Genomic DNA, 13,927 nt, shown 5'->3' on the forward strand with positions numbered 1-13,927 from the left:
CACACACACACACACACACACACACACACACACACACACACACACACGGGCTATACAGACCCCACACCGACCGTGCCACCCTCCCACTCCCACCCTGCTTCACATATCCCCCAGGAGTTCTGTGGGCTCCAAGCTGTGAAGGACCAAACTGGATTTGAAAGGTCCGGGAGGCTCTCAGAGGTGACGGATGACCAGGGGCTTCCGTGCGGGGCCAGCCGCCCACCAGTTCCAGGCCCTGGAGGAAGAGCACTGGAGAGAGCCCAGTGCCAGGACAGAGGGGCCAAGGGCCGGGCTGGGGTCGCTGGGGTCCCGGAGGGGGCGTGGGCTCTATGGGAAGTGCGGTGGGAACCGTCAGAGGGTGACGGCCCCACACCCGGCTCTCCCGCGGCGCCTCGGGCTCTCCCACGCACCTGACCCAGCCCGCGGGCCCCCTACTCACCGGGCGCGGAGCACAGCAGGACGGCCAGCAGCGCCAGACCGAGGCCCTTCATGGCTGCAGGCAGCATGCTCCGGGCGGGCCTAGGGGCGGCGCGGGGGCTTGGGGCACGGGTCCTTTGGGGCGCAAACCTGGAGGGGAGAAGCATCGGTCAGGAGACCCAAAGACCCTCCCCTTTCCCAGCCTCTGGATGCAACCTTCTCCCCGGAATCCAAGGCCAGGGTCCGCCCGGAGCTCGCAGAGCCCCACCCCCAGCTCCTTCCCAGAGTGTCCGCCGTCACAGCATCCCCGCCGGGAGAGGTCTGGCCTCTGGGGTGAGGTGACAGCTCAAGACGCCCCCGCCCCGCGCCGGCACCTGTGTGGGGGAGCGGGGGGGGGCGTCCTCTTCTCCCCGGGGAGCTGCAGGTGCGTCCGGACAGGAATGAGCGGCAGGGGCGGGAACGGGTGGGACCTGCCACTGGGGGGAGGGGCGCGTGCCAGGTCCCCACCCCCACCCCTGGGCTGGGGGGCCGGGAACCCCGGGCCGAGTCCCCTCCCCTGGCCTTCCGCGCGCGCCTCAGCGCTCACCGCGGATGGGGCGTGGAGCGCGGGCCTCGGGGTCGGGGGACGCACTCACATCCCGGGGGTGTCCGCACTCCGGGCTCGGGCGGCGTGCGCGGCGCGGGGAGCTGTGCCCTTCGGTCTCCCTGCGGACCGGAATCCGGGCGCAGCCTCGTCTTTCGGGGAACGCAGCCGCAGACGCGGACCCCGCGCGAGGGGCGGGGCGGAGCCGGGGCGGGGGCCGCGCGGGGGGCGGGGGCGGCTGGGAGACGCGCGGGGCGGGGGGCGCCCGGGGCTCGCGGCCCCCACGCAGGTAGCTGGCCCGGGCCCTCCGCGCCCCCTTGCTCGCGCGCGCTCGCTCCCTCCGGTTCCCGCTCCCTCCCTCGCGGCGCCCCCTGCTCCTCCCCCGCCTCCGCGGCCCCCTACCCAGGCGTGGGCAGGATCCCTTCCCCCTCTGCTTGACTGAGATCCCCTTGGAATTTCTCGGAAGAACGTTTACTGCGAAAGGAAGCAAAATGCACAAAGACGCAGAGACGGGGAGGTACCCGGTGCGGCGCCTCGCGCAGGTCCGGGTTCGCAGACCCCTGGGGTCAGACTCCCGCCCTGAGGCCCCGCCCTCCCCCTCCTCCCCACCCTCCCCCTCCTCCCCACCCTCCCCCTCCTCCTCACCCTCCCCCTCCTCCCCGCCCCTCCCCAATGCTCCCCACTCTTCCCCACCTTCCCAACCTCATCCCCGTTTCCCCATTTTCCAGTGGCTCCAGGCCGTTCTCCTCCCCTGAGCATCCATGAAGACCCCCACCAGAAGCCGCAGCCCCAGGGGCTTCTGTCGTCAAACACTCCCACACTCGGAGGTAAAGGCATAAATCCTGGCCAGAGCATCCGAGCCTTGGACCTGTTTCTCGGCTTCCTTGGCCTTCCCACCCTGCCCTCCAGCTCCCGAAAAGCTGTGCCTTTGCACGTGTCCCTGTGCCTGAAATCCGCCTCCCCGGGGCACTGGGGAAGCCCCGATCTTTGGTCCTGCTCCCTTTCATTTGACCTGAAAATATTTACTGCGTGCTCCCTGCTGGCCTAGCCCTGCCTTGGGCCCTGGGAAAGGGCATGAAGAGAGAGACCTAGTTTCTGCCCTCCTGACTCTCACTTTCGATAAATGGTGATCCCTACTGCAGCATATCTTTGCAGGATGTGACAGTCAGAGCTAACATTTATTGAGCATGTACTATGGATTCCACCTGTTCGAGACACTTCGTATTTATTATCTCGTTACAGTCTCACCACAGCCCTGATGTGCAGATAGTATCATTTACATCTCACAGATGAGGAGACTCACACAGAAAAGTGGAGCTCCCTGCTCAGGGTCACACGGTGACGCAGGTGACAGGTGACACAGCTGAGCTGGGAACCCAAGCAACTTGGGCTACAGGGACTGCACACCTCCTCTCCATGTGTGGCTGTAGAGGGGTGGAGGCAAGGATGAGATAGACAAGAGACCACCACAGGAGCGCGCTTTGCCTCAGGGTTAGGGAAAGCTTCTCCCAGGACCTGACATTTTAACCGAGACCTGAATGAGGAGTTGAGATTCATAAGGTGCAGAGGCAAGAGCTAGATCAAGGCTCAAACACAGTTCTTTTCAAAACATACAGAGCTCTCAAGAAAGTAAAAGAAATCTGAGTCCATAAAGAAAGAAGTAAATAAAATAATGGACCCCCAAAGTCTGGCCACTGAGCAGAAGGCAGATGTGAAAGCCACAATGGTCCTGGGCAGACCTGGACCCCCACTGGGTCTGAGGTCCTGGAAGCAGAGCCTGAGGCAGGGATTCCAGAGCAAGCCACTTCGCCATTTCGCTGGAGGTGCAGGTAGCAGCCCTGGGCAGTGGGGAACTGGTCCAAGGTGGGGAAGGAGGCTGGCAAGCATGTGGCACTCAGTGAACCCACGTGGTGGGGAACTGGAGCCTGACCCCAGAGAGGGACTCTGGGAAGTGGTGCAAACTGTGAGCCTCGGGTGAGCTCACCCAAGGGATGAGGGAACAGGTATTTTCACAGTGATGCCCAAGAGTCGTTGATTGAGGGCTGCCCCGAGGGGTGCCTTCTCCTACACCCTCCACTTGGCACTCACACAGAGCCCTCTGGGGAGCCAGGGTGGTCCCAGGTCAGCAGCATCCCTGCTTGCAAAAGCAAAACCAACAATGAATCCTCTCTGGAGAAAGCAAGCCCCAACTTAGGGAATGGGGTTCCCACAGATTTAACTGAATCAAATATAAGTTCAAAATGAAAAATCAGCACATATCTAAAGAAAGCAAGCCTCCAAGTGAGATTCAGCTGACAGTGACAAGCAACAGATTTAAATCACCACAAACTTTCTAAATGGAAAATATCAATATAGGATATAAAATTAACCTATTTCTTATGCTTAAGATAAAATAAGAAACAAAGCACTATGAAACCGATCACCATGCTTATCAGAAAAAAAACAGAACCTCTAGAAATGAAAAACTTTTCATTGAAATGAAAAGGTCAGCAGAAACCTTGAAAGAATTATGGTAACAAGAAAACACACTGTGTGGTTTTCTTTTTATGAAATGTCCAGAATAAACAATCCAAGAGAGACAGAGGTAGCTTAGTGGTTGCCTGGTGGTAGAAGGGTGGGATAGGGGAATCAGTTCCTCCTTAGGAACTGCTAATGGGCACTACTAATAAATAAAGTGATAAAATCACTCATTTGGGAGTGATGAAAATATTCTAAAAATAGTGATTATGGTCACGCAACTCTATGAATATACTACAAACTCCTGGCTTGTATATATAAAAGGGTAAATGTTACGGTATGTGAATGATATCTCAATAAAGGTGTTTTTAAAAATACTCAGCAAACAGATTATACATCAAATTAGACACAACTGAAGAGGGAATTCATAAACTAGAAGATAAATCTTTAAACAATTACCAAGAATATAGCACCAAGGATAAGGAAATAGAAAACAGGAAAAATAAGAAACATAAAAGATGGTGTTTTTCTGATGGCCACTTGAGTCTGAGCAAGAAAAGAAGAAAAGAAAAAACTAAAACAAAACAAAAAGATGGTGTGCAGAGAGCTTGTGGAAGTGTGGTTGATATCTCAAAGGAAAGAGAGTCAATCGTTGAAGAAGTTACGCCTGAGAATATTTCAGAACGGATAAAAAATAAGTATGCACAGAGAGGCACAACATGGACTAAATAGAATAAAGAAAAATAAAGTTTAGATGACATAGTGAAATTGCAGAAGATCTTTAAGCCAAAAAGAAAAGGAAGACCAGCTCCCAGGAAACAGCAATAAGATTGACAGCAGAATTCCAGCAGCTCCAGTGACAGCCAAAGCAGAGGAAAATCAGAGCTGTAAAGGGCCCAGAGGGAAATAACTGTCACTAAGAACTTGACGGAGCTTCCAAAAATAAGTGTAAAACAGAATTTTCAGAAAATTAAAAGTTTAGAAAACAACTCAATAGCAAGAAAACAAATAGGCCAATTTAAAAATGAGCCAGAAGTGGAATAAAGCTTTCTCAAGAGAGGACATGCAATGCCATCAGGTGTATGAAAAAAATCTTCAGCATTATAATCAGCAGGGAAATGCAAATTAAAATCACAAGGAGAGATCACCTCCTGCCTGTTAGAATACCTGTCATCAAAGATACAGGGATAACAATTTTTGGTGAGGATGTGGAGAAAGGGGAATACTTGTGCACTGTTGGGGGAAAGGTAAATTAGTACAGCCGTTAGGGAAAGCAGTATGGAAGTTCCTGAAACAATTAAACATTGAGCTACCTTACCACCCAGCCCTTCCAGTTCTGGATATATAGCCAGAGAAATAGAAATCAGTATCTTGAAGAGAGGCCTGCACTGCCATGTCCATTGCAGCATTGTTCTTAACACCCAAGACATGGAATCCACTTGGGTCCAACAGCAGATGAATGGAAAAAAGAAAAAATGAGAGAGAGAAAGAGAGATAGATTAGATAGATATAAGCTGGGCTCGGTGGCTCACACCTGTAATCCCAGCACTTTGTGAGGCTGAGGCGGGGGATCACCTGAGGTCAGGAGTTCAAGACCAGCCTGGCCAACATGGCAAAACCCTGTCTCTACTAAAAATACAAAAATTAGCCAGGTGTGGTGGCATGTGCACCTGTAATCCCAGCTACTAGGGAGGCTAAGGTAGAAGAATCGCTTGAACCCAGGAGGCAGAGGTTGCAGTGAGCCAAGATCACGCCACTGCACTCCAGCCTGGGCGACAGAGTGAGACTATCTCAAAAATAAGTAAATAAATAAATAAAAATATTAGAGAGATGTAGATCTATAAAGTGTTAAAATAAAGATTATGAAACTGACGGGATGCACTCTTTGTGGCAATAATACTCCAAATTATAAATAAGACCTAAGGCTGTGACAGGCAGGAATTAAGTCACACACCCCTAAACTTAAAGAATAAACTATGTTCTAACCACAAGGATTTTTCTTTTTCTCTAACAGCCAAACAACCACTGGCCACAAAAAAATGATATGTGTGCGAGGTGACGAATATGTTAATTAGCTTAATTTAATCATTATATAATGTATACATATATCAAAACATCACGGTGTACCCCATAAATATGTATAATTATTATGTGTCAAACTTTTTTAACTTTAGATAAATTTTTTCAGATGAATAAAAATCGGAGACATTTAGAGAGTTTACCACTAACAGCACTTTCCTAAAGACATTTTTAAAGAATGTACTTCAAGAAGAAAATTTGTCACAGAGAGAAGGTTAGGACCATGTGTGGTGGCTCACACCTGTAATCCCAGCACTTTGGGAGGCCTAGGTGAAAGGATCACTTGAGGCCAGGAGTTTGAGACCAGCCTGGGAAACAAAGGGAGACTCCATCTCTACTAAAATTTTAAAAATTAGCTGGGTGTGGTGGTGCACACCTGTAGTCTCAGCTACTCAGGAGGTTGAGATGGGAAGACTGCTTGAGCCTAGAAGGTTGAGGATGCAGTGAGCTGTGATCGCACCACTGCACTCCAGCCTGAGGAACAGAGCAAGACCCTGTCTCAAAAAAAAGTACCTGGCCGGGCACAGTGGCTCACACCTGTAATCCCAGCACTTTGGGAGGCCGAGGCGGGCGGATCACTTGAGGTCAGGAGTTTGAGACCAGCCTGGCCAACATGGTGAAATCCCATCTCTACTAAAAATACAAAAATTACCCGGGCGTGGTGGTGGGCACCTGTAAGCCCAGCTACTCAGGAGGCTGAGGCAGGAGAATCGCTTGAACCCGGGAGGTGGAGGTTGCAGTGAGCTGAGATTGCACCATTGCCCTCCAGCCTGGGTGACAGAGCGAGACTCCATCTCACAAAAAAAAAAAAAGAAAAAAAAAAAAAAGCAATTACATGGGTGGACTTTGGAGAAGGCAGGCTGCCTTCCATCATGGTAGGCTTCATCCGTTCAGCAGAAGGCCTGGATAGAATGAAAGACTGGCCTCCCTGCAGCAGAGTCCTTGGACTCACACGGCACGTCGGCTCTTCCTGGGTCTCCAGCCTGCCAGCCCTGCAGGTTTTAGACTTACCAGCCTCCTTCATCCTGGAAGCCAATTTTCAAAAACCTCTCTGCACATGTGCGTCCCGTTGGTTCTGTTCTCTGACCAATGCAAGGAGGGTCCTACAGCAGAGGGCTTGCCAGTCACTCAGGGAGTCGCGGCTCGGGGCCCCTTTCCTTCCATCCTCCTCGTCCTGCCCCCCATATCAAAAGACGACTGACCAGAGAGAAAAGCTTGGGAATGGCTTTGAGGTACACGATCAAAGAAGTCTGCAGAAATGGGAAACGCAAAGGGTTGAAGAGAGGGACAGATGCTATTGATCGACATCTCAGAAGATCCTCTGACTGCCTTATGGAGAATGGACTGGAAGGTTCTAGAACAGGACAGGGAAGCTGGTGAGGAGGACATGGCTCAGACCAGGGCAATGGCCGTGGAAATGGAGTAAGTGGGTGGGTTTGCAAGGCTTCACAATGTCTCTGTGCAAGAGCCGGGCCGGGAGCTGGGGATGCAGATGGGCCGAGGGTGTAGGGCCAGGAGGAATGGTCACCAGAGAGGTGAGATGCCTGGGAGGCCTCCAGCAGGAGAACTCAAGGACATCAGGGTTGCAGAAGAGAAGCCTTGGCTGGTGACAAAGACGTGGGCATTGCTAGCACAAGGAAGAGAGCAGACACGGTTGTCTAGGGAGGAAGTGGAGAGGGGAAGGAAGATCGTCTAGGGAGGAAGTGGAGAGGGGAAGAAAGGGGTCTCCAGGCGCACTCCTGGAGGCCATGGGGTCCTGCCTTGAGTAGCAGACGGCGCGGGCACTTCTTGCCAAAGGCACAGCACAACCCAGGCCCTGATATGGGCACCTGACACCTACCACAGTTCTGAGCCTGCCCCGTGTGACACCGACCACGCAGGACTGAGTCTCAGGGCTGCTCTCAGGCTGGGGTGTTCTCTGTCATCCACAGAGTTTGGCTGGAATCCTAGCAAGGGTTCACGCTCTGGGCCCTTCCCACCTCCGCTCCTCTTGTTCCTGCCAAGCCACCTCCCTCCCCTTTAGCCCAGCCACTCCCGAGGGTCCCAGAACCACATCTTCCCAGGCAGGGCCCACAGGTGTCCTCCAGCAAAGCCCTGCTGAGCCTCCTTTTTCCAAAGCACTCCCTCTTCCCTTCCCCAACCCCACCTCACCCTGCACCCTCTAACTCCTTCTCAGCTTCTCCTCTCAGCCTGAATGTTCCCTCTGACCCCCGGATCAGGTGTGTGGAGGGCACAGGGGCTCTGGGGAGCACAGGGGCATGGCGGGGACACAGGGGCTCTGGGAGGCTGCAGGGGTGCAGCCCCTTTATGTGGATCTTGTCCCACCGGGGACCATCGGTTCCTTGCAGGTGGGTATCTTGTGGACGTTGCTGCCATCGGCATCCAGGGCAGGTCCTGACGCAGAGCCCCTGGCTGCACTGACACCTCTACCGGTTCCATTCCCGCCTGCCATCCTCCTGCTCACCCTCACTGGGTCCAGGGTCAAGGCCATAAAAGAAGAGGCCTGAAGAGTAAGTTTTACCAGGACCAGCCACAGTCTCACACGTGCTCCCACAACTGCCACTGCCTCCTGTATCTCCACCACCCCCTACCCCACGCCTTCCTCCCTCTCAGCCCTGGCTCAGGCAGTTCCTCCCTCCACAACATCCTTCCCTCCAGAGTCAGGACACAGGGAACTCCTCCCAGCCGGTCCTTTCCTTCCACACTGAACAGTCCCGAGCACACCCTCCGGCGGCCTGGGCACGCAGTGAGGGTCAGATCTCAGGTCCCTGCATCCTCCCCGAATGTCCCATCCCTCTCAGAACCTCTCACACTTGGACAGTCAGCCTAACTGTGGACCTCTCCCTGCCACCTGACCGTGAGCCAGCACCAGGCACCTGGCTCCATCCCCTGGAAAGGGGCTGCGGGGATGGGTGAGGCAGTGAGAGACCTGGGCGGTCAGAGAAGGCCCCTCCTGGGGGACACTGAGCCAGGCCTGAGGAGTCTGTGGGTCCTGGAGGGAGGAGAGAGCAGGAGATGGAGCCAAGTGAGGGCAGGGTAAGGGGGACAGAGGACGGGGTCCAGCTGAGGTCACAGCAGTGGCAGGGATGGCTCAGGCTGTGTGCGGAAAAGGGGCAGGATTTTATACTAAAGGCCACAGGGACCAGGGAAGTGTTTGAGGCAGGGTGGTATTCGGGTCCAGCCACGCTCACCTGTGTTTGATGTGTCCGTTTCAAATTTCACACTGCCTTTGCCATGGGGCAGCGGACAAGCACAGTCTGTCCCCAGTGCCCTGGCACAAGGCTGGCCTCTGCCTCTCTTAGCTGGACCCAGAGTCCCTGTGTAAGAGTGGGGGACTGTGGGTGGCACTCAGTAGAGGTCCCTGTACAAGAGTTGGGGGGAGACTGTGGGTGGCACTCAGTGGTGGTCCCTGCTGACCACAGCCAGTCCACTCCTAGAATAGGAATCTCTGCCAAATTTCCCTTCAGAGACTTGAAAGGTCCCTGGCCAGGCCTAGAGCAAGGCAGGCCCCACCTTCCAGTGTCTAGGCCTGTGGGATGGTGGACAGGCTCCAGGGGGCCCCCAGTGCTCCACGCCCCTGCAGCTCTCACCCTCAGGGACTCCCCTCCCCTTACACACAGGCTGCACCTGCCAACATGCTTCTGATGAAGCTAGCACAGCAGAGTGGCGGGATGTGGTTCCCGAGATCCGGTTACAAAGCCTGTGGCTCTGTCTTGGCTGTGGTCTCTGGCTCTCTCTTGCATCCTGGGGGTGCCGGCTGCTGTGCTGGGAGGAAGCCCTGTGGACAAGCCCAGGTGACAGTGATGAGGGGCTGAGTCAACAGCCGTGCAAGGGAGCTGGGGAGCAGATCCCCCAAGCTGAGCCTTCAGATGAGCCTGCAGCTCCAACCTGAAGGCTCGGCACAACCCACGAGAGACGGCAAGCCAGAGCCACCACAGAGCCTAGATTCCTGCCCCACAGACGCTGAGAGAATCAACTGTGTTGTTTTAAGTCCCTGTGTTTTGGGGCAATTTGCCACACAACAAAAGACAGCACAGGTGGGTAGGACCTGGCTTGTGCATGACCTGGGGTGGGGCAGGGGGTGCCAGCACACCCAAAGAATCATGTCTAAGAAGGGGCAGCCCCTACGAATGCCAGAGGCTGAGACCTGGCTCTGGGCTGCTCTTGGAGCAGAGACCCGGCTCTCCCCACACTGGGCTCGGTTGCCAGGGAGACGGAGATTCCTAACCCGGTTTCCAGGCTACTCTGCCGTCCTCCCCATGCACGTGGGTCGGCTTCACCCTATCAGGATTTTTGCAAGCAAGAATAACAACCGTGGTCATGATTAGCAGAAGAAAGGTCTTTAATGACACAGAGCAAACCAATGTCAAGGTGTGGCCCTGGCCCTTTCAGTCTGCACAGCCCTGCACGGACCTGGGGACAGGGGCCACACCTTCCTCCTCCCAGCCTAACCCGGCCCGGATCCCTGTTTCCAGGGCTGTAGGGCAGCGACAGGGTGACGGGGCTGCCTGGACACCCTGTCTGGGGACACTCCAACAAGCACCCTGCAACCGTGGCCCAAGCCTCCTTTCTATGCTCAAGGTCTGGCGGTGATTGGCGCGCCAGCTGTTCACACCCCAGAACCACCTCCCAGAGGCGAGGCAGGGCCAGAACCAGGGGCAGTGTCGGAGGCTGCTGCTCTTGGGCTATTTGGCTTCGGGCATCTGGGAGCTCTGAGGCCGACAGACACAGAGGGGACTGGCTGTGGAGGAGGCGTGGGGGCAGGCCCACAGGAGAGGTGCTGCACAGCACTGTCAGCACCCTCCGCGCTGCTGGAGGTGGGACCTGGGCGAGTCTCAGAGAAGATGCACCTGTCCCAAGGGCTTACACCTGAGTTACAGAGAAGACGGCGTTTCCCAAAAGACAGGCCCTACCCTCCAAGGCAGCCTGCTGGGGTAGGACAGAGACTCTCATGCACACAGTAAGCATTTCCTGAGGAGCTGCAGTGCTCAGATAAGGAGAAAAGCCCCTGATCCCCAAGGCTTCCAGGACAGTGGGGGAGGCAGTGTGCAGTGCGGGGCCTCACAGCGACGTCCATGGCCCAGCTCCCAGTACCCGCGAATGCGGCCTTATGGAAAAAGGGGTCTTTGCAGATATAATTAAGGATCTCAAGATCATCCTGCATTTGGGCTGGGTCCTAAATCCAGTGACAAGGTTCCTTACAAGAGACAGAAGAGGAGAGGAGCACAGAGGAGGAGGCCATGTGGCCCCAGAGCAAACTGGAGTCATGGCCACAGGCCAAGGAACCCTTCAAGCCACAGAAGCTGGAAGTCGGGGAGGATCCTGCCCAAGACCCTTCAGAGGAAATGAGGTCCTGCTGAAACCTTGACTTCAAACTTCTGGCCTCCAGAACCACAAAAGAATACATTTCTCATGTTTTAAGCCATGAGGTTTGTGGAGAGCTCTCACGGCAGCCCCAGGGGCCCGAGCCATCACCTCTGGCACTGGGTCCTCTTCAGGCTGACCCCTGTGTCCTCTGACATGACCCCGTGGCTTCCCCCAACACATTATAAACAATTTCAAGAGCACAGGACAAATGGAAAGAAGTTTACAATGAACACCCATATACCTGGCACCTGGATCCTACAATTCATATGTTGTTACTTTTGCTTTATCATATATTCATCCCAACCCATCTCCTGTTCTTGATGGACTTCCAAGTAAGCTGTAGCCACCTGCATGCTTCCCACAGAGACTCTAGCTTACACTTCACAACTACTTAACATATCACCAAACCTTATGTTCAGAGGTGAAACCACATTCAGTGAAATGCGTGCACCTCGAGGGTGCCATTGCATAGTTTTGACAAATGCATACACCCCTGTAACCCAAACCCCTAACAAAATGTAGACATTACTAACCCCCCCACCCACATCCTCCCCAGCCCAGCTCCGGTAAACCCCATCTTCTCCCTTCTGCAAAGGCAGCAACTGTTCTGACACTTGAAAACCATATAGGTTACTTTGTCCTGCTCTAAAACGTCACGTAAGTCACACCATGGGATCTGTATTCTTTCCTGCAGGCTCTGTGTGATGCGTGCCGCCAGGGTCGTGGCAGTTTGTTCCTTTGCGTGGCTGAGTGGCGTCCCACGCGTGAGCATTACAACATTTGCTTATTCACTTCCTTGTTGGTAGACCCTGGGCTGTGTGCCGTGTTTGACATGGGTGCATTCCTGAGTCCTCCATTCTCTTGGGTAAATAGCGGGGTACAGAGGTGCTGTGTCCAGAGTTGCTGTGTCCAAAGGTCAAGTAAATCGTTCCTTAAGAAATTGTCAGGCCAGGTGCAGCGGCTCACATCTGTAACCCTAGCACTTTGGGAGGCCGAGGTGGACAGATCACCTGAGGTCAGGAGTTCAAGACCAGCCTGGCCAACACCGTTAAACCTCACCTCTACTAAAAATACCAAACTTAGCCAGGCGTGGTGGCACATCTGTAATCCCAACTACTCAGGCAGCTGGGACAGGAGAATCGCTTGAACCTGGGTGGCGGAGGTTGCAGTGAGCAGAGATTGCGCCACTGCACTCCAGCCTGGGTGATGAGAGTGAAACTCCATCTCAAAAAAAGAAAGAAAGAAAGAAATTGCGAGACTTTTTGCAGAGCAGCTGTCCCACCTCATACTCCCACAGCGCATGCACAGACCAGCTGCTGCACGTCACACAGACACGTGGTGCTGAGCTGAACGGCCCTGAGCACTCCCAGGCCGTCCCACACACTTCCTGCTCTGGAGTCTGACGTTCTGTTATTGGATGGGAGGTCTTGACTGTGAGTTGTCCAGGTTCTTGGCATGTTGAACAAAGAATTGAACAAAACACACAAACAAAACAATGAAAGAACGAAGCATCAAAAGAAGCAACGAAAGTGCAGATTCATTGAGGCGAAAGTGCACTCCACAGATGGGAGCTCGGGGCTCAGGCAAGCGGCTCAGGAGCCCGACTGCAGTGTTCTTTAGGGTTCTTATGAGGCTAAAAGAATTTGGTAACACCCCTAGGTGCCCTTTTGAGGCCTCCAGCAGGTTACATCTCACCAAGGATTGGCCTGCGCTGCTGTTGGTCGGTCAGAGGCTGAAGTGGAGATTTCTGTCTCGTCATCCCAGGAGCAGATGTGGCCCGTGTGCTGCCTCGTCTCACCTGGAACTGGCTGCACCTGCTGCTCTTTCACTTCTGCCTTAACCCATGGTGACCCTAATTCCCTATTCTCCTGCCTCATTTCCAACCGAGAGACACCATCCCCAGAAATCTTTTTTTTTTTTCCCTGTCCCTGCCTACTGGGGTTCTGGCTGTCTGTCCCTAGGTAGTTAGGTGGGTCTCCGTGGACGCAGCAGCCTTGTACTTGCTTGTAAAGGCTGTAGCTGACTTGACCCGGTCACAATGGTTGGGTATTTTGGCCCAATTTTGGATTTTGTTCCCAAAGTGGCTGAAACCCTCGCACAAGTATCATACAGACATGGAATTGCTGAAAATGAAAGAGCAAAAAAAGTCAGTTAACAATTTAAACAAAGTTAGACCAGAAGTTAAGGCCAAAACTATGGCAATAACTGGTACTACCAAAGGAAGTAATGCAGATAGCAACCAGTGTTGCCAAGGTTCTGTGGGAGTTCCCAAAGACTCCATTTTATTTGCCTGGGAAATTATATTTTTAGTATTTTCTTATACTAAACCAGACTGGCTGATGCAAAAACAACATTCTTCCTTTAAATATAAGCAATTTCCTCCTTGCCAATACAAGCAAGTTCCTCCATCTAAGGCTCTTTGATTTTGTAAGACGACGGCAGCCAGGAGTCCAGCTGTTGCTGAAGTCTGGTGAGGCCCTCTGCTGTCCGAGGGACATCACAGTCTCCTGAGGCCCCTTATGCCGGATTCCAAGGCTCCTCCTCCTGCAGCTGATCCCGCTAAACCCAACAAGGAGGACACAGGTCTGGCATATCCCAGGCTTTTGGTAGTCATGCAAAGCCAACAAGGTTATGTTTAATAAACCAACAGTATGGTTAATTATTTCCCTTGCTGTGAGAAACATGCTTACCTGTCAAAATCCAAAGAATGGACTTAGAGGCACGAAGAACAGCGAAAGTGAGAGTGGCTCACACCTGTCATTCCAGCACTGTGGGAGGCCGGGGCAGGCGAATCACAAGGTCAGGAGATCGAGACTATCCTGGCTAACATGGTGAAACCCCGTCTCTACTAAAAATACAAAAAATTAGCCGGGCGTGGTGGCGGGCGCCTGTAGTCCCAGCTACTGGGGAGGCTGAGGCAGGAAAATGGCGTGAACCCGGCAGGCGGAGCTTGCAGTGAGCAGTGATCGCGCCACTGCACTCCAGCCTAAGTGACAGAGCCAGACTCCGTCTCGAAAAAAAAAT

General features: G+C 53.7%; 1 protein-coding gene across 3 annotated transcripts in view; it reads right to left on the reverse strand.

Annotated features, from left to right (window-relative positions):
- Positions 1 to 1,554, reverse strand: part of LY6H (lymphocyte antigen 6 family member H) — a 2,857-nt gene extending 1,303 nt beyond the window's left edge. The window contains exons 1-3 of one of the 3 annotated variants that reach the window (XM_025394521.1): positions 1,403 to 1,554; positions 1,053 to 1,122; positions 440 to 567 (exon numbers count right to left, since the gene is read on the reverse strand). In XM_025394521.1, coding sequence (XP_025250306.1) covers positions 440 to 567; positions 1,053 to 1,054 — 130 coding nt within the window. In that variant the 5' untranslated portion in view covers positions 1,055 to 1,122; positions 1,403 to 1,554. Of the gene's footprint in view, positions 1 to 439; positions 568 to 791; positions 890 to 1,052; positions 1,199 to 1,402 lie in introns of those variants that run through there. The other 2 variants (XM_025394520.1, XM_025394522.1) reach the window with 2 other exon arrangements.
- Between the last annotated feature and the right edge of the window lie 12,373 nt (positions 1,555 to 13,927).

This window comes from Theropithecus gelada, chromosome 8, assembly GCF_003255815.1.
Source record: "Theropithecus gelada isolate Dixy chromosome 8, Tgel_1.0, whole genome shotgun sequence".
Taxonomy (NCBI): Eukaryota; Metazoa; Chordata; class Mammalia; order Primates; family Cercopithecidae; genus Theropithecus; species Theropithecus gelada.